The following is a 24321-nucleotide window of genomic DNA, read 5'->3' as shown; positions in this document are numbered from 1 at the left end:
ACTTTCTTTAATTTTTTGTTAAAAAAAAAATAAAATAAAAAGGGACTGAAGGACTGATTCAAAAATTCTATTCACAAAATCTTGCCTAGCATTCTTTTGTCTATATCTTGGAGGTCTTCTTTCGTGGTCTATCGACCCTATTTGAACCGAAATCAGCTCGACTTTCTCGCACAGTAAATTTTTGGCTAGTATGAGACCGAAATTTTCAATGCTCTACGCTTCCGCGCCGGCTGCCGACCGACAGGGAAGAGGAGTCCTGTTCCTTCTCCAACAATAGAATATTGGGATGGACGAGCGAAAGAGGCCCCCTCTTACCTCGATCTGCCGTACGTGGCTGGCGGCGTCGGCTTGTTCTCCAAGATACCCTCGATTTCCTCCATGACCTCTGGAGTTAACTTGTCAAGGAGCTGGATCGCCTTGCAGTTGTCCACGATCTGCTCGACCTTCGTTGCGCCCAGGATGACGGTGCTGACGTTCGGGTTCTTGGCTGCCCACGCGATGGCGAGCTGGCTGGGAGTGCCGCCCAACCTCTCAGCAACTGCGGTGAGCTTCTTGACCTTCTCTATTTTGGCCTGTCCCGCGGGCGACTTCAACTCCTTTATCGTGTTCTCGAAGAAGGCCTTATTGTTTGCGAAGCGCGAGTCCTCTGGGATGCCGTCGTTGTACTTGCCAGTCAGCAAGCCGGACGCCAGCGGGGACCAAATGGTCGTTCCGTACTGGAATTTCTCGTAAAGTGGCGCGTACTCGACCTCGAAACGTTCACGGTGGAATGCGTTGTACTGCGGTTGATCGGCGATGGGCGCAATGAGATTGTACCGCTCGGCGATGTCAATTGCCTCGAGGATCTGGGTCGCCGACCATTCGGACGTACCCCAGTAGTACGCGAGGTTCAGGTTGCGGATCACCTGTGTGAAGCCTTCGACAATCTCCTTCATCGGGGTCCCCACGTCCGGGCGATGCTGCATTATTCAAGCATTAGCGGAGTAGAGGGCAGACAACGTGCAAAAGAAGACAACTCACAGCCAGCACAATGTCCACGTAAGGCTGCTGCAACCTCTCCAAAGAGCTCTTCAAGCCCTCCACAATGTGCTTTTTACTCAGTCCTCGAGTGTTCGGCTCCTTCCTGCCCGTGCCAAAGAAGATCTTGGTACTGAGAACGTACTCGTCTCTTGGCCAATCAAGCTCCTTGAGGGCGCGTCCCATCTCAATTTCGCTTTCTCCATTGGCGTACACCTCAGCCGTGTCGAAGAAGTTGATGCCATGGTCCCAGGCAGCTTGTAGGCAGTCCTTTACTATGCTGCCCTTCTGCGTCCCGCCGTAGGTAAGCCAGCCACCAAGAGACAGAAGAGACACCTTCAGACCGCTTGGGCCCAGGTGTCGGAACTTCATGTCCTTAGGATCGAAGGCTGTCCTGACTGGCATGGTGACAATCGGTCTGATCCACGCACGTCCCGCTAACTGGCTTGGTCTGGTCAAAGATGAGAGCTGTGGTTGCACTACTCGTAGCGACGCAGAAGCTCTTATATGCATGGGAAGGTTTTCACGACGCTTTTCCCCTCCCCGCAATGGAGGCTACAGGCGGCCAGCTATATGCTCCACTTTGCCGCGGATGAAGCAATCGTGCCGTTATATGATGCGTTCATTTCGGTGGGGTCAAGCTTCCCACCGCTTTCAAAAGGAGTTAGGCCGCAGTTAAACTGCTTAAACCCGGTCTGCTCACAAATGTCGATGCGCTTGCGAAACTCGTCTGTCGCCGTTGGTGCCTGCACGGCGTTCGAAGATCTGGCGCTCACATGTGGCTGGGAATCAAGCATCGAGCAGCAAAAGGAACGCGTCGGTGCTTCGTGCTGTGCAGAATGGTGTATGGTGTGCTGCTTTGGTTTTGCCACGTCCGATAGCCCTCCAATAAGTCCGAAGGCTTCGTGGCTGATCCTACGTCAGGCTTTGCCAGGGGAAAAGCTTAATGCGACTCTTGCATGCTACGCAGACGCCCGCTAACAGTACGTCGTGCTTGCTGATGGTGCTTCGCAAGGTCCGTCTCTCCGCTTGTGAGTGTTCTATTGGTAGTACATGTATTACATATTCTACACGAAAATCGTACCCATTTCACAATTCTATGGTCTATGCCGTTTCTCCATTTACAAGCAGGACTGCTGCGCCCAACTGTCTCCTCAAATCCTCTTTGTCAACATCATGTGTGTCATCGACCTCACCCCACATGGCCGTCTGCCAGCTGACTTCGAGGCTGCAGGCCTGGGCAGCATCTTCGATGCCAAAGCGCTCGGCAGGTTCGGCGTCGCGCAAAGAAGTAAATTCTTGACTCCATTCAACAAGCAGTCGTGCGGCAACCAGGAATGACTTGGACGCTAGAACTGCTCGTTCTAGTCCTGCAAGTTCGTACGGCTTCAGGCCCGTGATCCAACCCCGGATGATTTCTTGTGTCATCGCCGGTTGAGGTAAAGGAAGAATGCTGTCCGGGTCGAGGACGGGATTGATCTCAATGCCTGGCCAGACGCGGGTCGTAAGATATGAGATGATGGGCGTAGCAACCCGCATTTGGAGATCCCGTAGACTCTGCCCCTCCTCTTCTCTGCCCATCATAGCTGAAGGCCCGTGTATGTCCTTCTCTGGCGCCCAGCACAGTAGAGTGTCGGTCGTGAAGTAGCGCATAAGCATCGTCACAATGCTCTCTCGTACCCGCGTGTCGCCTCGCGCATCTGCCGTTTCGATGTCAATCGCGCGCGATATCAGAGACGTTAGCGGGATGTAGTGTTGTTTGAGTGCTTGCTGCGCCGTCACCAGTTGATCCCACTCCAATGCAATCGCCATCGCAAGTTGATGTTTATTCTTGGGGATAACTAAGACCTCCTTGTTTGCCGTCCGCACCGCCCTCGTATCTAGATGGACCTGCAGCCCTTGATCGGTGGGCCTGACAGAGACATGTCTCCAGAATCGTTTGCGAAGTGCAGTTGCAGGTTTCGCAGGGTTTGCTTTGGCATTGTGCGCCTGCTGGAGAAGCTCAGCTTGCTGGCGGCGCCGTCGCAAGCGTTCCTCCGACGCTGACGGAGTTGGCTCTGGAGGGGGGGGAGGTGCACTATGTATCTCAGTGTGTGGAACGGACGTCGCAGACCTGGAGGAGGAGGTGTGGACGAATGTTTGACGATGGTTGCTGAGAATCGCCGTGCTGGGTGTTCTTAGACGTGTTCGTGACAGAGTTGCGGTCGCACGCGGACAGAACACCTGCAAGGCTCGGGTTTGCGCCAACAGCACCACGGAATCCATCTGGGAGGATCAATCCGGAGAGTTGGCGAGCAATTGGAACTGCAGATGTGATGAAGGGCGATGAACAGTCGGCGGCTTCGACGAACACTCCCGTCTCCAGCGTCTTCTTCGGGTCTAGCGCTCTCCAGCTTTTCTTTTTTTCACGTCCCCACTTGGTCAGTTCTCCGCATCACGAAGGGTAACACTATGGCTTAATATTCGCCGCCTCCGGCCAATCGTGACTCTAGCTGCGCCCAGACCAGAGCTCGTTATGAGGATCTTGTCTTCTGTAGGACTTCGTTCCGTCATGCCATCTGCATTGAGTTGTCTGTGTTGCCTGTCAGAACGTCCAGGGAAAAGTGAGCGATAGCGCACGCAACAACGTCCGACGGAGAGCTCCACACCACCACATGACGTGCGAAAATGGCTGAGGAATCCGCGCCTCTAACTTTCACATCTCGGCCCATCCGTTTCATTACCAATGACGGAAAGCCATACGCGAAGAGAAGGCGTATCAACACTGCCTGCAACACGTGCCGCCGGCGAAAGACGCGGTGCTCGGGTGAGAAGCCGTCTTGTGAGACTTGTAAGGAGAGTAATCAAACGTGCACTGGGTACGGGCCGGCCAGTGGTGCGAGAACAAGCCCAACCAAGGATGTTGAGGGGTTTGAAGACCAGAGGAAGAGCCGTGATGGGAGAGACGCTTCGTCAAGGTCTGCGTCTCAATCGCATCCGACCAGTCATGATACCAGTACATCGCCGTTGATTAAGCCCTCGTCCTCACAATCAGCATTTGACGCGTCTGCTAGCTGGAAGGAACCACAGCCAGCACCTGTTGTCGACGAGAGCCAACCAAGCATTGAAGAGACGTTTGCCACATTGTCCATCCGCAACAGGATGCCATATTTCCGCTATTTCGGCCCAACAGCAATCATGCCTGGTTTCAAGCAGATGGTTGTCAAGGTCCAGGATAAGCAGCGAGGCAGCAATGCAACTTCATCTCTTGGTGAACGCTCACCACCAGCGCTGGGCGCGTCATTCAACCAGGAAAATACCTCGCCACGTCCCGATGAGCCGCCTATGCCCTGTGAGCCCCCATCCTACGACTCTTCAGAGGTAGCTCCCAACCCTCTAATCACACATCTGTGTGAGACCTTCTTTGCGCATCTAGCTTGCAATTATACTTTTTTGCAGAAAGACAGGTTTATGCGTGATCTCCAGGAAAAGCAGGTCGACCCTATATTAGTCGATGCTGTCTGCGCATTAGCGGCACGGTTTAGCAACCATCCGCTGTTAACAGGCAAAAGCGCAAATTCCAAGCTCGAGGTTCCACCTCCGGAGCGTGGCCAGCTCTTTGCACAGCGAGCAAAAGCGGCCATACCGGACACTTTTCCGTGTCCAAGCGTGGCGATCGTGCAAGCAGCGTTACTATTGGCATACGACGAGTTCGGTGCAAATAGGGATTCCGGACTGTGGATGTACTTGGGCATCGCCATCAGAATGGCACAAGACTTGGGAATGCAAAAGTTGGAAGGTCTCAAATACGTTGGTCGAGGGAGTTTGACGCCGCAGAACATTACGTACACGCGAAAGAAAAGAATGAGGACTGAACCCGTTCCTGTTGCCGAGCCTAAAGTAGAAATTCCCGACGATGAGACGACCAAGGAACTGATTGCCATCGAACAAGAACGAGTCGACACGCTCTGGGCGGTATTCCACTTGGATCGCTACATCTCATCCGGTACGGGGCGCCCCGTTGCATTGCGTGACGAAGACATCGAAATTGCTTTCCCACCTCTCGATGAAGTTGATCCGGAAACGGGTTGGCCGAAACCATGGCCAGCGCTGATTCGCATTGTGCACCTCTACGGCAGTGTTGCTGAGATACTGAACGGCATAAAAGAAATTTCCCATCTGACCCCTGAAGTCATCGAACGACTGATGATTATGGAAAGCAACTTGACAGACCTCTATCAAGGCCTGTCTCCGAAACTACATTTTAACGCCGCAAATTTCCAACACTATGTTCAAAACGGGCAGGGGACCAACTTCGTGATGCTGCACTTCTGGTTCCACACGTTGATAATCATTTTGCATCAGCCAACCCTGTTGCACACGTTTGACGAAGAGATGCAAGAGCTCTTCCCGCGGAGTCGAGAACTATCTCTCTCGAGCGCCAAGACAATTGCGGACATACTTGCGTTCACAGAAATCATGAGTTCTCAATCAACAGTAGGCAGTCCATTTACGAGGTGAGCTTAGTCTTACGTGTCTTCGAGCTTTGTTTAATTTTAGTATAGCCAACCGACATACGTGGCTGCGTGCGCATTTCTTAAAGAGTCTGCGCTTCACGCCATGAACTCAGCCTGCAACTCTCGAGCGCCATCCCCCCCGTCATCGAGCACAAATGGAACATCGTCCAAAGAATCGGACCCACCAAGAAGAGCATCTCTGAGATCCGGTAATGGCGCACCTTTGGACCAACAAGCCCAAGCGAAACACACTCTTCTCGCAGCCTCAGCTCAACAGAATTACCAGCGCTGCTATCGTGCGCTGCAACAGCTAGAGCACTACTGGGCTGGAACGAAATACATCATCACGATACTCGACCAGAAGTCAAAGGGAGTTTGGGATGCACTTCTGTATACACAGGAAGAGAGTGAACATGCCTTGGAGATGCCGAGGCCTGAACCTGCATTTACATCGCCTGGATGGCGGAGAAAGCTAAGTTGGGGCGCATATTTGCAAGCTAGCCACAGTGAAAAGTCTGGAAGGGCTATTGGATGGAGTTTGACCGGGACGATGAACTCGCCTAAGAGTGCTAATCTCTCTGTGCTGTACTCCGGCGACGCTTCCAGCAGTACAGTAAGTAAAGACTTGCAGCCTGGTACAGAGCAAGTACGGCCATTCCAGAAACCGATGGCTTTGGCGTCAGGTGCTTTTGAAGGACCGGCCAGTCTCCATGCCCATCAAACCAAGACCGGCTCCGCAACAGGAATCGAAGGTGCTTCGGATCAGCCGAACATCAATCAACTTATTCATTTCTCCTTTCCTTTCACGTCGCATGAGTTTTCTGACCCTTTCCATAATATCGATCTAAATCAAGAACAGTCGCTGCTGCACAATAATGAGACTTCTTCCGAAATCGGCCACCACGCAACGCAACAACACTCACAACATGCAGATTCATTAGGCGGCACCATGGGAATGGACATTGGTACGATGCCGTATGGAAATATGATGATCGAAAGTCAGAACATTGACATGAGCATGCTGGGAACAGACGACATGATGTGGCTGGACTACTTGCCAACAGACTTCGGCATGGATGGTTTTGCTGATGCTAGCCGAAGTGGGAAATGATAGCAGTGTTGAAATAACCTTTAATTGTGATTCTTGATATGTGCTTCTTGAATTTTTATTTTTTTTTATTGTCCTCGAGCTTTCGTAAACCTTTGGGCTTTTAGCTTGCAGGTTTCCGATCGCTGAGAACGTGAAAATCCCGACGTGCAACCCTCCATAAATATGACTATGCAGGGACGCCCATGATAGGACGAAGGTAGTCAGCTTTCCCGATGTTCACGCCCTTCATCCTCAAGATCGCGTAGGCGGTCACGACGTGAAAGTAGAAGTTCGGCACTGCGAAGCCTTCCGCATACGACTTCTTCGTGAACGTCATTTCTCGCGGGCCCAGCGGGACGGTGATTTCCTCGGCGATGTCAAAGTTCCAGTCCTCCTTCTTCGTCGCTTCCAGGACTTCCTGCGTTTTGGCGATGCGCGCCTGGAGCTCGGCGAAGGTCGACTCGGTGTCGGGGATCGACGTCAGCTGCGATCCCGTCAGCCTGGACACCGCCTTGCGAGAGGTGTCGGAGGCGGTCTGGATCTGGAAGGTGAGCGGTTTCATGTCCGGTGCCAGGGACGCTTCCATGAACTCCTTCTCGGGGATGTTGTTTTCCTTGCAGTGCTGCTCGGCCTTGGAGAGGATGTGCGCCAGCGCCCTCATGCCACCGGCGAAATACACCACCGTTCCATCGTACAGGTTGTAGGAGGTCATGTTTTATCTTTATGTGAAGCTAGCGTCTCCGAGAACGGATCGGAACTTAACTGGAACTGTTGGGTCGGTCGAGGCCAAATTCAAAGAAAATATATATACGAAGGCAGATCTGAGATTCTTTCTCTCAAGCCAGTCGGAAGAACTATCTTGTTCTGTCTGTCGCTCGAAATACTAGCTCGACACTTCTGCCATTCGACATGATTCGCAGAGATTCCAAAGCTTAAATACATGCAGCGAGTGGAACAGGTTGAACCGTGCTCTGCCGACGACAAATGCCTGGGTAGCTTGTTCGGGTTCACTCCGAGTGCTGCAATTAATAATATCGGCGAAACGTCTATCCATCTTGACCCTACGCCTCATGCGATTACCTACCTGCTCCGATCACCACAGTGGCAGGGCGACCTCACGGATGCCCAAGCTGCTGCAAACACGAGCAAGTAGCTTGACATACCCTGCTGCTGCTGATTAATCATACGTTTTGCTCAGTCCTTAGCTTCGTTTCGTTAGATTGGCAACGGCACGCAAGCACGATTTCAGAGAAGTTGGAAAGAAAATTGGAGGCAAGATGAAGTAGTCCGACGTTGAGGAGGTGAAATTTGCAAAAGCAGGAAGAAAGGGCAGGCGAGAAGGAACGTAGATGAGATATATATGTAACACCCTCCAGTGTGCTGACGAACTTGTGGTAAGACGCAATCACTGCCTGAAATGAGCAATGATTAGAAATCTGAAATCGGATAACTTTGCCATGGCTACAGCTGCCACGAACAATGCTTGCCCACGATAGAGCAACGAACAGATGCGAGACTGTCGAGACGGCGGGCTCGATTTTTTTATTAGCTTTTTCCAACGTGTGATCTGCCGGCTCGTGGTCTTTCCCTCCACTGCCGTCAGACTCCACAAGCAACCCCACCGCATCCTTGTCTGTACAATGAAGATCCAGCAGCAGACCCAGTGTGCCACCCCCCCGTGAATTGACAGACAGCACATGACATTGTTCCAATGCCTCGAGCACCCACATCAGAACTAGACGAACCTATAATAAGCGCAATATATGAAGCATACGCAAAGCCAGAAACACTCTTGCTGAGGCGTCCTCAAGGGGCTATGCGGCGAATCAACCATATTGGAGGAGGCTGCGTACGCTGTGAAACAAAAGGGCGAGAGTTGAAGGCATTATGTATACAACTTTGCACTACATTCTATCACATACGGTCATAGAATGAGGAAAACTGGAGTCCCCGTCCGCTCACTCCTACATAAGCCTCATATCGGCCCATTAGTACTACGGTGGGTGACCACGTGGGAATCCGGTGCTGCTGTATGTTTTTTTTATCTTTTTTTTGATGTTTGCCCTTTCTGGCTCGAAGTTGTGCACTTTGCGGAAAAGCCATAGAAAGCTAGAACTTCTGCCTTGGTGCCTAGGGTGTCAAAGATCGTAATTTCTCCAGTTCAGAGTTTTTTTTCTTCCAGCACATGTTGTAACCAGGCACCATTGAAGTCAGCCATTAGATTCCTTCACGCGGATCACCAAACTCTTTGATGATCGTATGCATCTAGATTCTGCTTTGCTCGTAAGTTTTCCTGTGACTATGCCAACCGCCGCCCGAAATGATGAAAGCAATTGCAATACTATTCACAGACCTGTTCCGAACATTATCATGTGGATAATTGCTTGGAGACCTACTGAATTTTCCTAGCCATCGAGTCCTGGACAACGACTTTTAACGTCCTGAGTTGCAAACGCTAACCTTTTGGTAGAGATTCTCCTGCACGCGTTCCTTTTTTTTTTTAGAAGATCAAGTAGTATACAATTAAAGCAATCCAGCACGAATGAACAAACATTAAATGTTATTGGGGCCCAAGAATCCGTCCACAATTATATAGTAAAATGTACAAGTACGCAGTTTTGTTGGATAAACTACTGGACGTAATGAGTCCTGACCGTCGGTCAAGCTTTGCGTAGACGTGAGTGAGCCTTCCATCTGTGTGCTAGCTGTAGTTTCTGTTACGTCCGATCTCGCGACTGCTATCAACAGGGGCGATCTTTGAGCAGCGCAATAGAAAAACTTCATTTTGTTGTCTCGATCATCGCTCGCACTTCTAGATCGTGATCAATCCTCTTTGCTGTCCGACATCCTTGTCAAACGCAAAAAGAAGGCCCCATGTCGTCGAACCCACCACCAGCGTACACCACCCCACCCAAAAACGAATCGTTCTACTCGACAGTCGCTCAAAGCCGACGGACGCTGAAGAGTGAATATCTGGTGCCTCCTCGATCGGGATATGCCTTCACGGTTCCCAAGGGCCATGTCTTCCGCTTGAGCACGCCTGACGGGCCTCAAGTCGGCGACCTCAATCTCTGGAACCAGGAGAATCCACGGGAACGATTCTGGGCATCGCGAACGCGTCAGCTTCAGGCAAGCCACGTCACAGTAGGCGATAGACTTTGGAGCTGTCTTCCGCACTTGAGGCCGATGGTCACTATTGTTGCGGACAGCCTTCGCGACTACGGTGTCGATCGATTCGGCGGCCGGTGTCACGATCTGCTCGGAACAAGGTGCGACCCGTACGTCAACAAACTCCTTACGGGGGACGACTACGACTACCAATGCCACTCAAACCTGACTCGGGCAGTCATACCCTACGGGCTGACCGAGTACGACGTACATGATGTCCTCAACGTCTTTCAAGTCACTGGGCTGGACAAGGACGGCAAGTATTTCATGGAAGCGTCGCCTGCCAAGCCTGGCGACTACATAGAGTTCTTCGCCGAGATGGACCTGCTCTGCGCGCTGTCGACCTGTCCTGGAGGAGACTTGAGCGCTTGGGGTTGGGGGGAAGGTTCAGGTGGGAAGATGAAGGACGTGTGCAGGCCGATCAAAGTGGAGGTGTTTGAGCTGGACGACAAGACTGTGTTAAATGCATGGGATCCTCCAAGAAAGCCCCAATACGTGGGAGCCCACGGGATGAAAATACCTATGGGCGAGACAAAGGGATGAAGCCGAGGGCGAGCGACGCTTATGGCTGCCGCATCCATGAAAATAGAACAACGAGGAGGCTTTGCCTGTGTTCGCGAAAAGGAAATTTTTTTGTACAAAGAAATTATGTCAGGACCAATTTCTTAGAGGATTGCGCATACGACATCATTTGTGTATGTTATCCTTTATTGGAAATAAAGCAATCACTATCACCTGCATCTGATCTTTGCGTCCTAGTCTAATCAATAAAAAGGGAAATGCCAAATTTCGCGTCTTATTCCGGACAGATTCGTCGCCTAACAGTGATGACGGCTGTCTACCAAGCTATTCTCACGGGATGGTCCGGACAAAGCCCTTCTCTTCTAGTCGGCCAACGTAAGAGCGCCCGCTCGATCTCATAATGAAATGGGAAACGAAAGAAAACGAACTCTTTTGATCAACTTTTGAACAACAGTCTGTTATGTGGTGGGACTGTGGCGAGCTTGGGGCTCTGCAAAGTGGACGTCAGACAAACAGCAACGTTTCGGCTCGTCTGGGGGCGACACTTTGGGTTTTTTCTTTCTTTTTTTTTCCTTTATCCGAGGATTGTCTCAGAGAGCTGGCGGAACCATTCTATAACGTGGTGTCTCGCGATTGCTGGTGTTGTGCGAGCTTGATTACTGCGTGGGCAAAAAGGCGCGGGGTCTGATGTAACCATGTCACGCTAGCTGTTCGTACAGAGAGAGCGGTTTAGGATGGATGCACTGCGCCACTCTGCGCGCCAACACGCGTACGGGGGAGCGAAGAATCATCAAAGTGTCGGCGGCGAAGGTCTCGGAGGCAGAGAGAGTCGGCGCAGGACCGGCAGGCCTCGCGCTCGAGGCGGACGCGGCTGGCGGTGGAGATCGACCACACTCGCGCACACAATCCACTGCGGGGCAAGCGAGGATTCATGACGTAGCGGGGCTAGCGAGATCAGTGTCGAATCGTGGACCTGAGCGGCTTAGGAAAGCTTGTCTTCTTAGCCTGCTCGCTGCCGCTCCTCGCCGTGAGCTAATTGCTTTTTTTTGGAGCTTCACAGCTTGCCACCTGCATACACCAACAAGGATTGGCAGGGAGAAGCACGTTGCCAGCTCGTCGGCTGCGTGGTGCGGTGAACTGTCTCTGCCTTATTAAAGACCGCTCCTTTCTCGCCAGTTTCAGCTTACGCAGCCCCCTCCCGTCCCTTCCTCTGGCGAGCCTTTCTCCCACCCTCTGCAATCGACTGTGAAACCAACCACTGCGTGGCCAACATTCTTCTACTTTTACCTACGGCCTCACTATCAGTATGGTGCATCTTTCAGGCGTCCCTACGGACAAGCAAGTCCACAGCGAGACCGCACAGGCGATCAACAACATTCAATTCCCCTCCCTTGATGAAGACACCTTCACGGCCTCGGTCTATGGCTCCAAGTTTGCCGCCCAAGACCTGCCCAAACATGAGATGCCCGAGAACGAGATGCCCAAGGAAATTGCGTACAGAATGATCAAGTGCGTGCTACATTGACCCGTACGCTGCTCTTGAAACCTACTGACGACTTGGTGCAGGGATGACCTGACGCTGGATGGTACTCCAACGCTCAACCTTGCCTCCTTTGTTACGACATATATGGAAGACGAGGCTGAGAAGCTCATGGTTGACGCCTTCCCCAAAAACTTTATCGATTACGAAGAGTACCCGGTGTCTGCAGATATCCAAAACCGCTGTGTTTCCATGATCGCTCGTCTCTTCAATGCCCCCACCCATGACGACAGTTGCACCGCCGTCGGTACATCTACCATTGGCAGCTCCGAAGCCATCATGCTGGGTGTTTTGGCCATGAAAAAACGGTGGGCGAACAAGCGAAAGGCCGAAGGCAAGCCTTTTGACAAGCCAAACATCGTCATGAACTCAGCCGTGCAGGTCTGTTGGGAAAAGGCGGCTCGGTACTTCGATGTTGAGGAGAAGGCAAGTGTCACAGCAATTTCACTTTGAGGCGTCAGCGCGCCTTGTCTTCTCACATCCTGCGTTCAGAGAGCTGACCGAATACTACTATGCAGTATGTCTTCTGTACAGAGGACAGATACGTCATCGACCCTGAAGAGTGCGTAAATCTTGTCGACGAGAATACAATTGGCATCTGTGCCATTGTGGGAACGACGTATACTGGTGAATACGAAGATGTAAAGGCGATAAATGATCTTTTGATAAAGAAAAAGATCGATTGCCCAATCCACGGTAACGTTTCCCAAGTATTGCTACTGCGAAATCGTGCTGACAAAGACGCAGTCGATGCTGCCTCTGGTGGATTCGTCGCTCCTTTCGTGAATCCCTCCTACGTCTGGGACTTCCGTCTGGAGAAGGTCGTTTCGATCAACGTGTCTGGCCACAAATACGGACTGGTCTATCCTGGCGTCGGTACGTTGATTGAAATTAAAGATGGCTTTGAAGCTTTGGTTCTGACGCGTGTCGTTGCACAGGTTGGGTCATCTGGCGCGATCCGGAGTATTTGCCTCAGGAGTTAGTCTTCAACATCAACTACCTCGGTGCAGACCAGGCGTCCTTCACGTTGAATTTCTCCCGTGGTGCCTCGCAGATTATCGGGCAGTACTACCAATTGATACGTCTCGGAAAGAAGGGATATCGCGCAATCATGATGAATTTGACCCGGACGGCTGATTACCTCTCCGCGAATCTTGAGGCCCTCGGCATGAAGATTCTGTCAAAAAAATCGGGTGCAGGTTTGCCCCTTGTTGCTTTCAGACTCCCGGAAGGCAAACTGTACGACGAATTTGCGCTTGCGCATCAGTTGAGGGAGCGAGGCTGGGTTGTACCTGCTTATACCATGGCTCCTCATTCTGAGAAGCTTAAGCTCATGCGTGTCGTGGTCAGGGAGGACTTCAGCAAGTCCCGCTGTGATGCACTGATCTGCGACATCAAATTCGCAATCCAGACCTTGGACCGCTTGGACGAAGAGAAGGTCAAGGCACATGAAGAGTCAGTGTTTGCTACACGCGCGTTATGATCCTTGCTAATTCCCTTTTTAGGCATATCCAGCGAATGATTATGAGCAAATGGGAGAGCGCCGCCCGGCGCAACAGTCGGAGGATGAGTACCTTTTACGGGGATGAAGACCACAGCTTGCAAGGGCAGCATGGAAAAACCCATGCGGTCTGCTAATGCAGTCTGCTCGACATGCGGCGCGACGGCCCGAATGTACATCCGAGGCCGTTTGTCTTCAGTCTTTCATCTTTGCCGTCTTTTCCTAAGTGCGTTTAAGCGTGACGACCGAGGCTCTCTTTTTTACATCCATAAGGCTGACTCGATGACTCGTGAAACCCCCTACTTTTCGCGGCCCGAAAACCTGTATCCGAGTCTGTCACAACCTTGCCGAAGCTCAGATACACATTATACTTAAAATGAAATGACATGGGATTCAATTCCGGGCTTATGCCATGTGTTCGGCAAGAACGTGACTTCGGTTCATCGGCTCAATATTCCTTGTTCCCCGACAAGACAGAACCCTGTCACGATGTTTAAGATCCCCGCCTAGACCGAGCAAAAACTAAATCGGAAGATTTCCAGAACGTTTCGAGATCGATGTAGGGATGCTCTGACATTTCGAATCATGTATGATGTACGTCAATGTGTGATCTACCTGTGTGGTTTGACGTTTCATCCTCGCCTCACCCGTAAACACGGAAGCCTTACAGCCTTTTGGATTTCGAGCCAGGAACATCATTGTGAAACAAAAGGAACCCCATCGTAGGATGAACCAACAACGCCAGAATCTATAGCAGACTATCCTCGGTATGCCGAATCCACCAGAGTTGACCAAGCCACCATCCCATTTTTGTCATCCATTGAATGCCCTACGTTCGAAATTTCCATCATATCACGGTTATAAAACAATCGTAAACCTAGTTGTCCTGCTCGCTAAAAAAAAAAAAAACCCTAAAACACACAAGGGGAAAAAAACAATGTTTACCACAAAGCCCTGATTCTAAAACGTTGGCACAGGGAGGGGAAGGAGAAAAAGGCGCGTCCTGACGCGCAACCGATCCCCATGTCATTAGCAATATTGGGACTCCTGTACGAAGGCAATTTACAACCAGATCATAAGCGAGCACGCTCTGGGCTTTTCAGCAGCTCGCTAATGAACCGGTTAAGACGTTCGTCAATGAAGCCGTAAGGAAATTGGTATCCAGAGCATGTACTTTTTTTTTTCTTCTCTTCCCTTTTTCGGTTAACAAAATCCCGCCGACGAGATGGTGATTATGATGACGAGGATGACAGTCCGGTAAACGGACAGGCTCAGATGATGTTGGCAATACTGATGCGGCTTGCTCCGGTGGGAGGGGTGCTGCCTCTGGTCGAATTCGCGCCCGGTCCTGCGGCACTTCCTGGGCTCGGCGTGCGCTCAGAAGGCGCTCCTGAGGAACGCATTGTGTCCATGTGCGCGGCGCGCTGGTACACGGGCGACTGCGTCAGGTTCAGCGGACGGAATTGCTGCGCCTGTTGGCGCCGATTCTGCTCGTCAATCAGACGCACAATCTGCCGTTCGACGTGCTCCCACCCGCCCCAGTCCGCAGCCTCCTTGTCCGTGAGAAGGGCGGACACGTTTGTCTCGTCCTCCAGAAGCGACCGAAGCGAAGACGGCCCTCCGACGTTGACCCTTTCCGGAACGGTCGCGTGCACGCCCGACCAGACGAAGCCGCTTTCTGCGTTGCCCTGAAGGTCCCCCGACGCGTACGCCATCAGTTCGAGATCGGCTTCGATTTCTTGCTGCGACGCGCCCATGGCTGTCCGCTCGGTCAGACGATCGAGGAAGAAGGCCAAGTTTCGCCCGCAGGCGATGTTCAATTTGCGGGCGTCGCCGATGGCCTTGGAAAAATGCACGCACGTCTGCGCAGACCTGAAGTCCCCTCGAAAGCACAGAAGTAGGGTACAGCGCCAAATGTGGCGGCAGAGAAGATTGTGGGCAACGGCATTGAGCATCTCCTTCCACGACTGCGATCCGTGATCCAAAGCTGTTCTCTGCGGAGACGATGGTGGGGTTCGCATTGTCCGCATCAAATACCTGACGGTGTCGAAAGCCACGGAATGGCATCTCTCCAGGGCTTCGGCTCGTTCTTGAGGGGTGGCATAGATGTTCAGGTTATGTCGGTACAGCTGGAACCGTACCATCAACAACGGTACAATCGAACTAAAGACAAACGGCTCCAGCCAAGTGTCTGAATGCGACTGAAGTTGCTCTGGAAAGTAATTATGCATAGATCGAAAGTACTCGTCGTACGTCTGCATAACATCCCTGGTTATCGTTTTGGCTCGAAGCGATTTCATTAGTTGGCCCACAAATCGGATGACAGGTATGACAATGCCGACCGTGCTGAATCCTGGAACGTTTTCGGGAGGTCTTAAGTTTCCTCTCGGCTGTAGCCAGTGATCTCCGACAGCGGTCGGCCAGGGTTCGTCAGTCTCGCCTATGTTCATGTAGAATGGCTTGTTTTCTTGGAGGGCGAGTAGCCTATACCATGATACGTTAGCTCATTTGCTACCCAGAACAAGGCACCACCAATTGCCATCATGGCGGACGATGGTACAAACTCACCTGTCCCAACAAACTATTGCCCAATATGTCCTTGTCCGGCCTTCCAGCTCGATAGCTGACCAAGGACCCTCGTCGCATTCCAGACCGACTTCTTGCGACATGCGAATAGCCGTACCGAGCCAAACCCAGGATGCAGACCGAATGTTTTGCTCGTAAAGAAAGACACTGATTAACAGGGCCGCCCTGGCATGGTCTACTTGCAAGTTGTCTGTCCACGTATTAAGAAGACGAGCTGCGATCACATAGTAGCGCATCCCTTCCGTGTCAGCGCTTGCTTTGGATGATGCTTGTAAAGTACCACATGCAAGAACAATGAAGAATAGAGCAACCCAGGTTTGCGGTACGCCCATGAAGTTTCCGGCGTCACGAACCTTCTCCCACTGTTGTATGAATGTTGGCCAATGTATCATAGGAGCCTGGCGCTGTACTTGATTATGATATGTCCTAAGAAGGTCTTCAACTGTTTCGGTTGGCGGAACATTTGGCTCCGAAGAGTTGATCAACGGTGTAGATGTTGGATAGCGATGCGTTGGTGGTATTTTAAAAACTCCTCGGCTGTATTTCTGGATATTTCGACGGACATGATCAAAATTTGGCACATTTGGAGGCTTCTGCTCCCTCTCGGGCCTCCGTTGATCAAGCGATGGCAAAATGATGGGGCCTTGTTGGCTTTCGCCAGTTTCTTGATGTACTGTGTCCAACATTGAACGGAGCTGGTTGATCTGCTGTTTGGCTTCCGACAACTGGTTCTGGAGATCTTGTACTTGTCTATGAATGTTAGTTTTCGGATTCCGAAATCAAGTTCGAAGTACCAACTTTATCGACGACATTCTTCTGTTCGTCTCTTTTGTAAACTGGCATTTAACACCACGACTTGAGCATTCGGAGCAGCTGGAAGTCTCAGTAGCATCACACTACAATGTTGGTCAGGTCTGCCTCAACTATTCGAAGGAGAAGCCCACTTGCCTTGACTTTGCGCTCTCTGCAGGCATCGCAGCTAGGATCTTTCCTTCGCTGCCTGTACGCTCTTTTTTGTGTTCCAAGAGCAGATGCGCCCATCTGTGTTGGCGAGATGCCAGTGGCTGAATATTGCTCGTTGGGTTCAGGCATTGACCCGCTGACGCTGCTGGGCGATCCAGAAGAAGCAGCGTAAGGGTGATACCTGAGATCGGGGCCACCGAAGCCCACAGGAGACCTAGTAGTCAGTGGGGTCTGAATTATCGGTTCAGGAAGAGTCCGCGTTGGTGGAGGATGTAGAGTTGACGGTGGAGGGAGCAAGATATGGGCCGAGCTAGTCGATGAGACTGATGACGTCTCATGGGTGGAGGCTGGCAATGCGTGGCGATTATGTTGCCCTTCATAGGAATTTCCCATGGGAGTGTCCATTTTATCAATGTTGATGCACAAAGTCGAAGCGGGAGAAATGCCCTTGCGTAGACTGCTGGTACTCGAACAGCAAATTAAGAGGCTCCAAGAAGCACCCAAACCCCTAGCAGAGTCTCTCTGTTGAATGACAACAGAGCTAGTGGCATTTGAACAAGTTAAACATTCTCTCTTGGCTAATCTTTGGATGGCTTTGAAATATTTTGTTCCGAAAACACAGCGGCGCACGTTTTTGATGGCTGATCGGAGGCTGCTTCAATCGGGAATTATCGATGCCACCGGAAACTCGTGGATTAATTTCCTGCCAAACCAAATCAGCCTGCTTTGGTAGCAATTTTTGGTTCAGGTCGAAGCAACAAGAATAAGGGGAGGATGAAAATGCTGCTCCCGATGCACCAGGCTGCATACCTTGCGGTGACTAGGACCGATGTCATCAATGCCGTACTCCTGTATCGGAGAATTTATCAGTTCGAGCACGGCGAGCTTGTCAGCTAGATCAAGCTGAAAATCTCCTACACAAACGGCTGGTAGCCGTCCCTGGATAAGTTTATTTGACGGCTTGCGGTTTTGTCTCAGTTGCACGTGCGTAGGATCCAGGAAGTGCAATGTACTGATGACGATCTCGAACTATCGAACTTTGGCAGTTTGCAAGAGGAATCAATTTGATTCGGATGCACTCGACCATAGGTTTCTGGCCAACAGTAGTGCACAGACGTGAAGACGCAGCTGTTGCGTAGGACAGCATTAGCATACATGTGTTTTCGTTATGCGTGACGCAAAAGGGCCACTCACCGACAAAGACGGTCGACGCACGAAAGGATCTCATGAATCCCACGGCAACAAATGGTGTGATAGCAGTTCAGTCTGATCTATGAAGTCGACGTGTCTTTACTAAACGAGGTGGAGCCTTAGCAGAGTCGAAGTGGGCTCGTTAAAGCTTCGTCCGGGCAATCATGACTTGAAGACAACTCTCTCCGGGAGCCGGTGCATTGGTTCTCTTCGACCGAGCGGTTGCTTGCCGTCTCTCCTTGCAAGGATGAGCCTGACGAGCTTCCGTGCCGAAGGAAATCTGGGCTCTGAAAGCGCGAACAGGGCGTGCACAGGCTGGCTGGCGATTGCCGCACTGGCGATCTTTAAACTCGGATCAAGGGTGGAAACGAGCATAGTATCATCAGGCTTGGACGACGGCCGCGTCTAGGGTTATTCAGTCGACGATGCGGGGCTGAAGTTGGCGAGTTCGAGACGGCCATCGTCGTGCATATGAACTTAGCTTCGTTTGCTTGAGCAGCTCGAGCGAGGACACGCTAAGCCTGCGAGCGCGGCGCCGTACGGAAGAGGCCCAGTGCTATTTTCAAAACCGGCGGGTTTGCATATGAGCAGAGCACTGGACGGAGCCGCACGTCGACGCCCACAAGATGCGCTGTTTCCCCGGAGGTGCGCCACGTTTGGGACTTCAATTTTGCGAATCGTCACGCTGTCCATCCTCACCGTTCATGCACGCAGTCGCCGGTCGACGTCCGGAGCCCTGAGTTCATGTCAAGCGGGAACTGATCTCGTGGTGCTTGGGAGGAGCTGCTGGCGCCGAAAGAGGCTTTGGCTCCGGCCGTCTCCTTTGCTGGCGATCGACGGCAGTGGACGCATCAGCAGAGGCTCGTCCTCGCCTCTGGGCACCTGTCGCCTCCGTCGTCGACGGCCTGAGGCTGTGGCCCCGGTTGCCATGCGCGCACACGAGACCAGCCTGACTCTCGCGATGCGTAGACGTCGCTTCCAACTTCCGCGGTTTCGGTCACGCGAAGCGGCCACGGCGGGCAGAGAATCATATGCTCTCGGCACGCGTGGCACCTTTGCCGGAGATCGCCAGCAACGACGTCTCTGGGTTGGATGCGAATCCAGACCCCGTGCGTGCGCGCACAAATACAACACAGTATTAAGGCCCCATGAAATTCGCTGCATGAACCAGTGCAGATTAACGAGGATCTCCACTGCCTCGGTTCTGCAGCTACGGGTTAGCCTGCCCATTACTCGCCAGCAGCCGCTGCCGACATGCATCTTGATGTGCCACGCATGAGGTTGCGATCAGATCGCCCACGTCGTCAATCTTCGCTTGTAAAAACAGTATCGCGACGGCGTCATCTCAAACTGGTCAACTGCCCATACGAGCGTCTCCCTTGCGTGACGCAATGTCAGCGAGTTAGTCAGTGCGGATGTAACCGAATGCTGTGTTTGATGGACGGGCTCGGATGGCTCCTCATTGAGGACTGAGCAGCCGTCGAGTGGCTCGGTGTACTGGAGCGAAAAAAGAACGTTCGACGTGTCGAGCATCCGACCAACAATCGTATGCCGGTGTTTGCACAGGCACCAACATAGAACCAACTCTGCTCCAACCGCTCCAAAGGACAGGAGCCCGCCAATGGTAGCAGACAACGTTCGACAAAGACACCATTCTCTGCAGTCGGAGTACATACACCAGCCATAAGTACGATAACTAACGTGCACGGCAAAGTGGGTCAGAAGGAGAAACCGTTCAGCCCACTCGGATCGCGGCAACACATGGGACGTTGTCAAGAGCTTGCCCATTCAGTGCTTGACCTGATCCGTCTGTAGCCACGGCCCGATGCAAGGACCAAGAGGTCTCTTTTTCGCACAATTCCACGAACACGCCGAGTGATCGTGCCGGGGAGATTGGCAAGTCACGTGTGGGCTTGACGGCCCTTTTGGATTCTGACCGTTTACCGTCTTCATCCTACTGGTCGAGAACGCAGGCCACGAACTCGACCTGCTCATTTCGAACATGCCGAGGCGTAATTTGGGAAGACTGGTCCACCTGCGAGTCGAAAAGTCCAACTTCGGGAGGCTCCGAAGGGCCAATCTTACTTTCCAGGATTAGCCTTGCGCGATCAAAAAAACTGTCGAATCGCAAACCCTTGACTGGTCTTTTGTCCCTCGAAACTATCACGGCTAGGGATGGATTATTCGGTGAAAGGAAAAAAAAAAGTTGTGTGTCGATTATCGCCACTCTCATTGCGTGTCGTGTCCACCCACAGGCGGCATTTCAAAACCATCACATGGTTGGATTTTGTCTTTCGGCTTAGCGACACGTCTTTCCTCGCTCCTCGTTTCCATTCACATCCAATTGACGAGGCTGAGCTAGCCTTTAGACCCCAGAACTTCTAGAATTCAGACCAAGCATTCAAGCGAGGAGGATCGGATTCCCTTCCACAACATCCCGGCCACAGATCTAGCTCCATGTGTAACACCAAGCTCCACGACCTGTTGGTGCAGCTACCCAAATGTGAGCATCACATCCACATTGAGGGGTCGCTGGAACCTTCGCTGCTCTTCGAACTTGCAAAGAAAAATGGCATTGTTCTGCCGGATGATGATGATGCTTTTGCCTCGCCCATGGCCCTCAAAGATCGCTATACGCGTTTCACATCCCTAGACGATTTTTTAAACTATTACTACATCGGCATGTCAGTGCTTGTACATGCAAGCGATTTCGAAGCATTGGCCTGGGCATACTTCTCCACCGTTGCGAGTCAGGGCCTGAAGCATGCAGAAATATTCTTTGACCCTCAAGCTCATTTGAGCAGAGGTGTCGAGTACAAGACTCTCCTGCAAGGCTTCGAAGCTGCCAGGCAGCGCGCGGAAAAGGAACTGGGAATCACTTCGCTGTTCATCTGCTGCTTCCTACGTCATCTACCTCCAGTGGACAGTGTTACCTTGTTCGACCACCCAGACGTCCAAGCCAGCTTCGAAAACAAACAAGTGGTAGGAATCGGCCTTGACTCCAGCGAGTTACCGTTTCCGCCCAGCATGTTCCAGGAACTTTACGCGAGGGCAGACAAGCAAGGTCTTCGACGAACTGCCCATGCTGGCGAAGAAGGTCCCGCGCAGTACATCAGAGACGGTCTGGACCTCTTAGGGATTGAGCGCATCGACCATGGACTCAAGCTCTCCCACGACGAGGAACTGATGGCAGAAGTCGCTAAAAATGAGATCCTGCTGTCGTTGTGCCCCGTAAGCAATGATTTGCTTCAATGTGTGCCGGATGTAAGCCATGTGCCCATCAGAAAGTTTTTGGATGCCGGTGTAAGGTTTAGCATCAATTCCGACGACCCGGCCTACTTTGGCTCGAATTACATTCTAGACAACTTCTGTGCCGTGCAGCAGCATCACGATCTTTCTGTGGACGATTGGGTGAGGATATGCAAGAATGCCATTCAGGGTTCATGGTGCTCGGATGCTAGAAAAGACGAACTGCTCGCGTTACTACATGAGACGGTCAACAACTGGGCTTGAATAATGAAAGACACGAGTCGGCTCCATAATGTGCGTCTTTTCAGTGGGAGTAGAATCGACGTTGCAATGCCAACATTTGCCTTTGGCGCTCACGCTCGTACATTGTCGGAAATGGACTTATGATGGCAGCTTCGCATAGCTTTCGTAATATCTACATTCGTTATTACTACGACAGAAAGAACAGGTCGCTACATGTCTTGGCCCTTCGCATAGTCATTTGTTATATCGAGACACAAAGCGTACATATGCTGCTCATCCACGACACAAGCTTAGTTGAACCTATTGTAGCGTTTGTTCAATCCTAAATCAGAGCGGTGACGCTTCGTTGTTGTAAGAGCAGACGCAAGTTTCACAACAACCACCCTTAGCTAAAGTTAAGGTGCAACAGAATATTTCTCCCCTGTCTTCTCTTCTACAACGCGAACAGCTTTTTTCCACGCCTCTCTCGCCTCCAGACGGTCGATATAAGCGCTGATGTTTGGGTATTTTGCTTTGTCTAGCACCTTGGCCTCGATTGCTCCTTGCAATGGAAAGATGAGCATGATATCAGCGCCTGTCAATTCAGAACCACAGATGAAATCCCCTCCCGACGATCCGAGCTGAGCTTCGATGAAACGAAACTGTTTCTCGATCTCCTGGTTGAGAAATTGCTTTTCGACCTGGCTGGCTATAGTTCTAGTGATCGGCCGGACCAAGAACGGAACCTGTGGGCCCTTCAATTCTGTTCACGGACATTAGCAGCTCGAATATGCACATCTATTTTGGGTAAAGGGGCCACATTACGCGAAAAAACCAAGTAGATCAGCAAAGGCGGCATGAGAGAGCCCTCCGCGTACTGTAGGAAGTAATTGTATCGGGAAAAGGCCTCTGTCTCCGCACCGACCTCATTTTCCTTGCCCGCAGGGTACTCTTTCGGAATCAGCTGCGGACCAAAGTGTTTGCAGATATAGTCGACAATGACGCCTGACTCGGCGACGACTTTAGATGCCCCTGAGGGTGTCTCGATGTTGATCACAGGGCTCTTTCCCAGGGGGTGGATTTCCTGCAGTTCCTTGGGTGCGAGGAGGTCTTTGCCCCGCTTGTACAGTTTGATATCATATTTGAGGTTGAGTTCCTCAAAAAGCCAAATGATGCGCTGAGCGCGGGACTGTTCAAGCCTGTTTTTACGATCAACTGGATTAGCTCAATTTCGGCAGAGTTCTATGTCGGTCCTCGTCCGCGTCGTCAAAATCTTGCGTTATCAAGCACATGCAATCTGCATTCCTGATAGCCACAGGTCCTGGAGAGAATGTGTCTTACCAGTGGACGGTGATTTTACACCCCTTATTTGCATCCGTCATTTTTTTGGTTCTACAAAATGCCGCGCGAAGAATGTGCTTTCCAGACGTTGGCTGATTAAAGGATGATAGACAAATTGAATTATAGGGAGGAAGCCAGCTTTTAAATAGCCCCGTTTAATATTGACATCTACACTTCCCAATTCTGCACGGAACGGGATCGGAAGTTTCGGCGATGTGATCGTAACACTTCGCATGTGACTAAGCCCATGATCGAAGAACTCTTCAAACTGCACTAGTTTCTGAGCACTCCACTCTTGAAACATATGCACCAGGCAAGATGCATCCAAGTCATCCAGATTGATCAGCTTGAATGTCGTTGATCAGAGATAATTGTGCAACGTCACTTGTCGCGGTCACGTCAATTGCTTTGTGCAATAGGAGCATTGGTGAGGAGAGGAGCCAATCTTCGCGACCTGCGCTGGGAGCCTGACTTCTGCCTGATAAGGCATACAGGCCACAAGATAGCTGCCAAGACATAGCAACACTTGACCGACTGATGTCTCCTCGCTTTATCCTTCGCGAATCCCCGAACTCGTCAGAAGCCACGCAGTTCCTACACTTAGTCAATTGTTACGTCGAGGCTGCCATCATGCGGCCTTCTCTAGCCAGGATGGGCCACGCCAACAGTACGCAACGCGGAGCCATTTTGTACCGAATGACGGAATGCTAATGCGCCACGCAGCTTTGAACATGGACCCGGCGTTGGTCAAATATGCCAGTACGTTCCCTATACTTAATTCATAGCCGACAAGAGGAGGACCGAAATACTAATGCGAAACCCAAGACCTCTACGTCAAACGCCATGAATACTTCAGATGGACGCCGCGAACCGCACGTATCGCATTCATGTATGTGATTGCGGTCCCTTCGCTAATCGGCTATGTTCTTTACAAGACAGATGTAAGTTAGAACCAGTTGGCAAGTTCGTGACGCTGACAATGGCAGGGCAAGTTCGAGTTGAGAGGCAAGCGGAGGGGCGATATCATGTCTGATTACTAGTTGAGATGGATCATGCAAGGTTGAGACGAGGAGAAACATGTTTGCTCCTTCAGCTGGACGCATCCCATCTGCTCACATAGCTCATATGTCGTGAACAGTAGCGGGTCTTTGTATTATCCAAGGCAAGGCTTACTCCGGCTGGCATCCTTGACCTGGGGACTAAAGCCCTTGAATCGAAGGCTGCAATGAGCACTGTACATACATACATGCATGCTTATATACGTATCTTTACATGTACCTATCTATGTGTGCACACGTACGTCGAGAGCCAAATGCATGTGGACAATGCAGAGCTTGGAAAGTCAACCGCGCTCTTGCATCTCACGTGACAGAACCAAGATCGGCCGAAAAGTCGCGCGAAACCCGCTTCAATTCCGTGGCTTGGAATTTGTCCG

The 24321-nt window shown here is 51.5% G+C and overlaps 10 protein-coding genes and 1 non-coding gene across 12 annotated transcripts; 6 read left to right on the top strand and 5 right to left on the bottom strand.

Moving 5' to 3' along the window:
• Positions 1–6: 6 nt before the first annotated feature.
• Positions 7–1603, bottom strand: PV09_04000 (uncharacterized protein). Its single transcript, XM_016357280.1, has 2 exons — positions 1021–1603; positions 7–959 (listed from the first exon to the last, which is right to left on the bottom strand). The coding sequence occupies exons 1-2, from the start codon at positions 1528–1530 to the stop codon at positions 312–314; spliced, it is 1158 nt and encodes a 385-aa protein (XP_016214684.1). The 5' UTR covers positions 1531–1603; the 3' UTR covers positions 7–311.
• Positions 1604–1931: 328 nt separating this feature from the next.
• On the bottom strand, positions 1932–3342 carry PV09_03999 (uncharacterized protein). Its single transcript, XM_016357279.1, has one exon. It carries the CDS (start codon positions 3280–3282, stop codon positions 2122–2124), a length of 1161 nt encoding a protein of 386 aa, XP_016214683.1. The 5' UTR covers positions 3283–3342; the 3' UTR covers positions 1932–2121.
• A 141-nt stretch (positions 3343–3483) lies between these two features.
• On the top strand, positions 3484–6651 carry PV09_03998 (uncharacterized protein). The gene is made up of 2 exons (XM_016357278.1): positions 3484–5513; positions 5562–6651. The coding sequence occupies exons 1-2, from the start codon at positions 3685–3687 to the stop codon at positions 6622–6624; spliced, it is 2892 nt and encodes a 963-aa protein (XP_016214682.1). The 5' UTR covers positions 3484–3684; the 3' UTR covers positions 6625–6651.
• On the bottom strand, positions 6593–7970 carry PV09_03997 (uncharacterized protein). Its single transcript, XM_016357277.1, has one exon. It carries the CDS (start codon positions 7313–7315, stop codon positions 6791–6793), a length of 525 nt encoding a protein of 174 aa, XP_016214681.1. The 5' UTR covers positions 7316–7970; the 3' UTR covers positions 6593–6790.
• A 553-nt stretch (positions 7971–8523) lies between these two features.
• On the top strand, positions 8524–8640 carry PV09_03996. The gene has a single exon (XR_001622104.1). It is a non-coding gene; the product is annotated as a 5S ribosomal RNA (ribosomal RNA).
• Positions 8641–8800: 160 nt separating this feature from the next.
• Positions 8801–10555, top strand: PV09_03995. 2 transcript variants are annotated; one of them, XM_016357276.1, is made up of 2 exons: positions 8801–8886; positions 9074–10555. In XM_016357276.1, the coding sequence occupies exon 2, from the start codon at positions 9478–9480 to the stop codon at positions 10312–10314; it is 837 nt and encodes a 278-aa protein (XP_016214680.1). In that variant the 5' UTR covers positions 8801–8886; positions 9074–9477; the 3' UTR covers positions 10315–10555. The 2 variants fall into 2 exon arrangements, with proteins under 2 accessions (XP_016214680.1, XP_016214679.1); XM_016357275.1 differs by having other exon boundaries at positions 9013–10555.
• A 690-nt stretch (positions 10556–11245) lies between these two features.
• On the top strand, positions 11246–14559 carry PV09_03994 (glutamate decarboxylase). The gene is made up of 6 exons (XM_016357274.1): positions 11246–11802; positions 11860–12259; positions 12352–12529; positions 12581–12709; positions 12772–13288; positions 13339–14559. The coding sequence occupies exons 1-6, from the start codon at positions 11600–11602 to the stop codon at positions 13469–13471; spliced, it is 1560 nt and encodes a 519-aa protein (XP_016214678.1). The 5' UTR covers positions 11246–11599; the 3' UTR covers positions 13472–14559.
• Positions 13906–18583, bottom strand: PV09_03993 (uncharacterized protein). Its single transcript, XM_016357273.1, has 6 exons — positions 18078–18583; positions 17694–18011; positions 16869–17586; positions 16719–16816; positions 15903–16670; positions 13906–15818 (listed from the first exon to the last, which is right to left on the bottom strand). The coding sequence occupies exons 3-6, from the start codon at positions 17286–17288 to the stop codon at positions 14606–14608; spliced, it is 2499 nt and encodes an 832-aa protein (XP_016214677.1). The 5' UTR covers positions 17289–17586; positions 17694–18011; positions 18078–18583; the 3' UTR covers positions 13906–14605.
• Positions 18584–18940: 357 nt separating this feature from the next.
• PV09_03992 (adenosine deaminase) lies at positions 18941–22091 on the top strand. Its single transcript, XM_016357272.1, has 2 exons — positions 18941–21917; positions 21976–22091. Exon 1 carries the CDS (start codon positions 20532–20534, stop codon positions 21585–21587), a length of 1056 nt encoding a protein of 351 aa, XP_016214676.1. The 5' UTR covers positions 18941–20531; the 3' UTR covers positions 21588–21917; positions 21976–22091.
• Positions 21647–23277, bottom strand: PV09_03991 (uncharacterized protein). Its single transcript, XM_016357271.1, has 3 exons — positions 22887–23277; positions 22371–22744; positions 21647–22308 (listed from the first exon to the last, which is right to left on the bottom strand). Exons 1-3 carry the CDS (start codon positions 22925–22927, stop codon positions 21962–21964), a joined length of 762 nt encoding a protein of 253 aa, XP_016214675.1. The 5' UTR covers positions 22928–23277; the 3' UTR covers positions 21647–21961.
• Positions 23199–24282, top strand: PV09_03990 (uncharacterized protein). The gene is made up of 4 exons (XM_016357270.1): positions 23199–23553; positions 23610–23645; positions 23712–23827; positions 23873–24282. Exons 1-4 carry the CDS (start codon positions 23424–23426, stop codon positions 23924–23926), a joined length of 336 nt encoding a protein of 111 aa, XP_016214674.1. The 5' UTR covers positions 23199–23423; the 3' UTR covers positions 23927–24282.
• The last annotated feature ends 39 nt before the right edge of the window (positions 24283–24321 follow it).

This window comes from Verruconis gallopava (genome assembly GCF_000836295.1).
Source record: "Verruconis gallopava strain CBS 43764 unplaced genomic scaffold supercont1.11, whole genome shotgun sequence".
In the NCBI taxonomy this organism is placed as follows: domain Eukaryota; kingdom Fungi; phylum Ascomycota; class Dothideomycetes; order Venturiales; family Sympoventuriaceae; genus Verruconis; species Verruconis gallopava.
This window is presented reverse-complemented; position numbering and strand designations above follow the sequence as displayed.

Coding starts and splice junctions, on each gene's coding strand:
- PV09_04000 (XM_016357280.1), bottom strand. CDS start 1,530: ATGCATATAAGAGCTTCTGCGTCGCTACGAGTAGTGCAACCACAGCTC. Junction 960..1,020: donor ACGTGGACATTGTGCTGGCT/GTGAGTTGTCTT, acceptor TGAATAATGCAG/CATCGCCCGGACGTGGGGAC.
- PV09_03999 (XM_016357279.1), bottom strand. CDS start 3,282: ATGGATTCCGTGGTGCTGTTGGCGCAAACCCGAGCCTTGCAGGTGTTC.
- PV09_03998 (XM_016357278.1), top strand. CDS start 3,685: ATGGCTGAGGAATCCGCGCCTCTAACTTTCACATCTCGGCCCATCCGT. Junction 5,514..5,561: donor GTAGGCAGTCCATTTACGAG/GTGAGCTTAGTC, acceptor ATTTTAGTATAG/CCAACCGACATACGTGGCTG.
- PV09_03997 (XM_016357277.1), bottom strand. CDS start 7,315: ATGACCTCCTACAACCTGTACGATGGAACGGTGGTGTATTTCGCCGGT.
- PV09_03995 (XM_016357276.1), top strand. CDS start 9,478: ATGTCGTCGAACCCACCACCAGCGTACACCACCCCACCCAAAAACGAA.
- PV09_03994 (XM_016357274.1), top strand. CDS start 11,600: ATGGTGCATCTTTCAGGCGTCCCTACGGACAAGCAAGTCCACAGCGAG. Junction 11,803..11,859: donor ATTGCGTACAGAATGATCAA/GTGCGTGCTACA, acceptor GACTTGGTGCAG/GGATGACCTGACGCTGGATG. Junction 12,710..12,771: donor ACTGGTCTATCCTGGCGTCG/GTACGTTGATTG, acceptor GTCGTTGCACAG/GTTGGGTCATCTGGCGCGAT.
- PV09_03993 (XM_016357273.1), bottom strand. CDS start 17,288: ATGGACACTCCCATGGGAAATTCCTATGAAGGGCAACATAATCGCCAC. Junction 16,671..16,718: donor AGAAGAATGTCGTCGATAAA/GTTGGTACTTCG, acceptor TAACATTCATAG/ACAAGTACAAGATCTCCAGA. Junction 15,819..15,902: donor GCAATAGTTTGTTGGGACAG/GTGAGTTTGTAC, acceptor ATCATGGTATAG/GCTACTCGCCCTCCAAGAAA.
- PV09_03992 (XM_016357272.1), top strand. CDS start 20,532: ATGTGTAACACCAAGCTCCACGACCTGTTGGTGCAGCTACCCAAATGT.
- PV09_03991 (XM_016357271.1), bottom strand. CDS start 22,927: ATGACGGATGCAAATAAGGGGTGTAAAATCACCGTCCACTG. Junction 22,745..22,886: donor TGTAAAATCACCGTCCACTG/GTAAGACACATT, acceptor TCGTAAAAACAG/GCTTGAACAGTCCCGCGCTC. Junction 22,309..22,370: donor GATCTACTTGGTTTTTTCGC/GTAATGTGGCCC, acceptor GTCCGTGAACAG/AATTGAAGGGCCCACAGGTT.
- PV09_03990 (XM_016357270.1), top strand. CDS start 23,424: ATGTCTCCTCGCTTTATCCTTCGCGAATCCCCGAACTCGTCAGAAGCC. Junction 23,554..23,609: donor CAGGATGGGCCACGCCAACA/GTACGCAACGCG, acceptor TGCGCCACGCAG/CTTTGAACATGGACCCGGCG. Junction 23,828..23,872: donor ATGTTCTTTACAAGACAGAT/GTAAGTTAGAAC, acceptor TGACAATGGCAG/GGCAAGTTCGAGTTGAGAGG.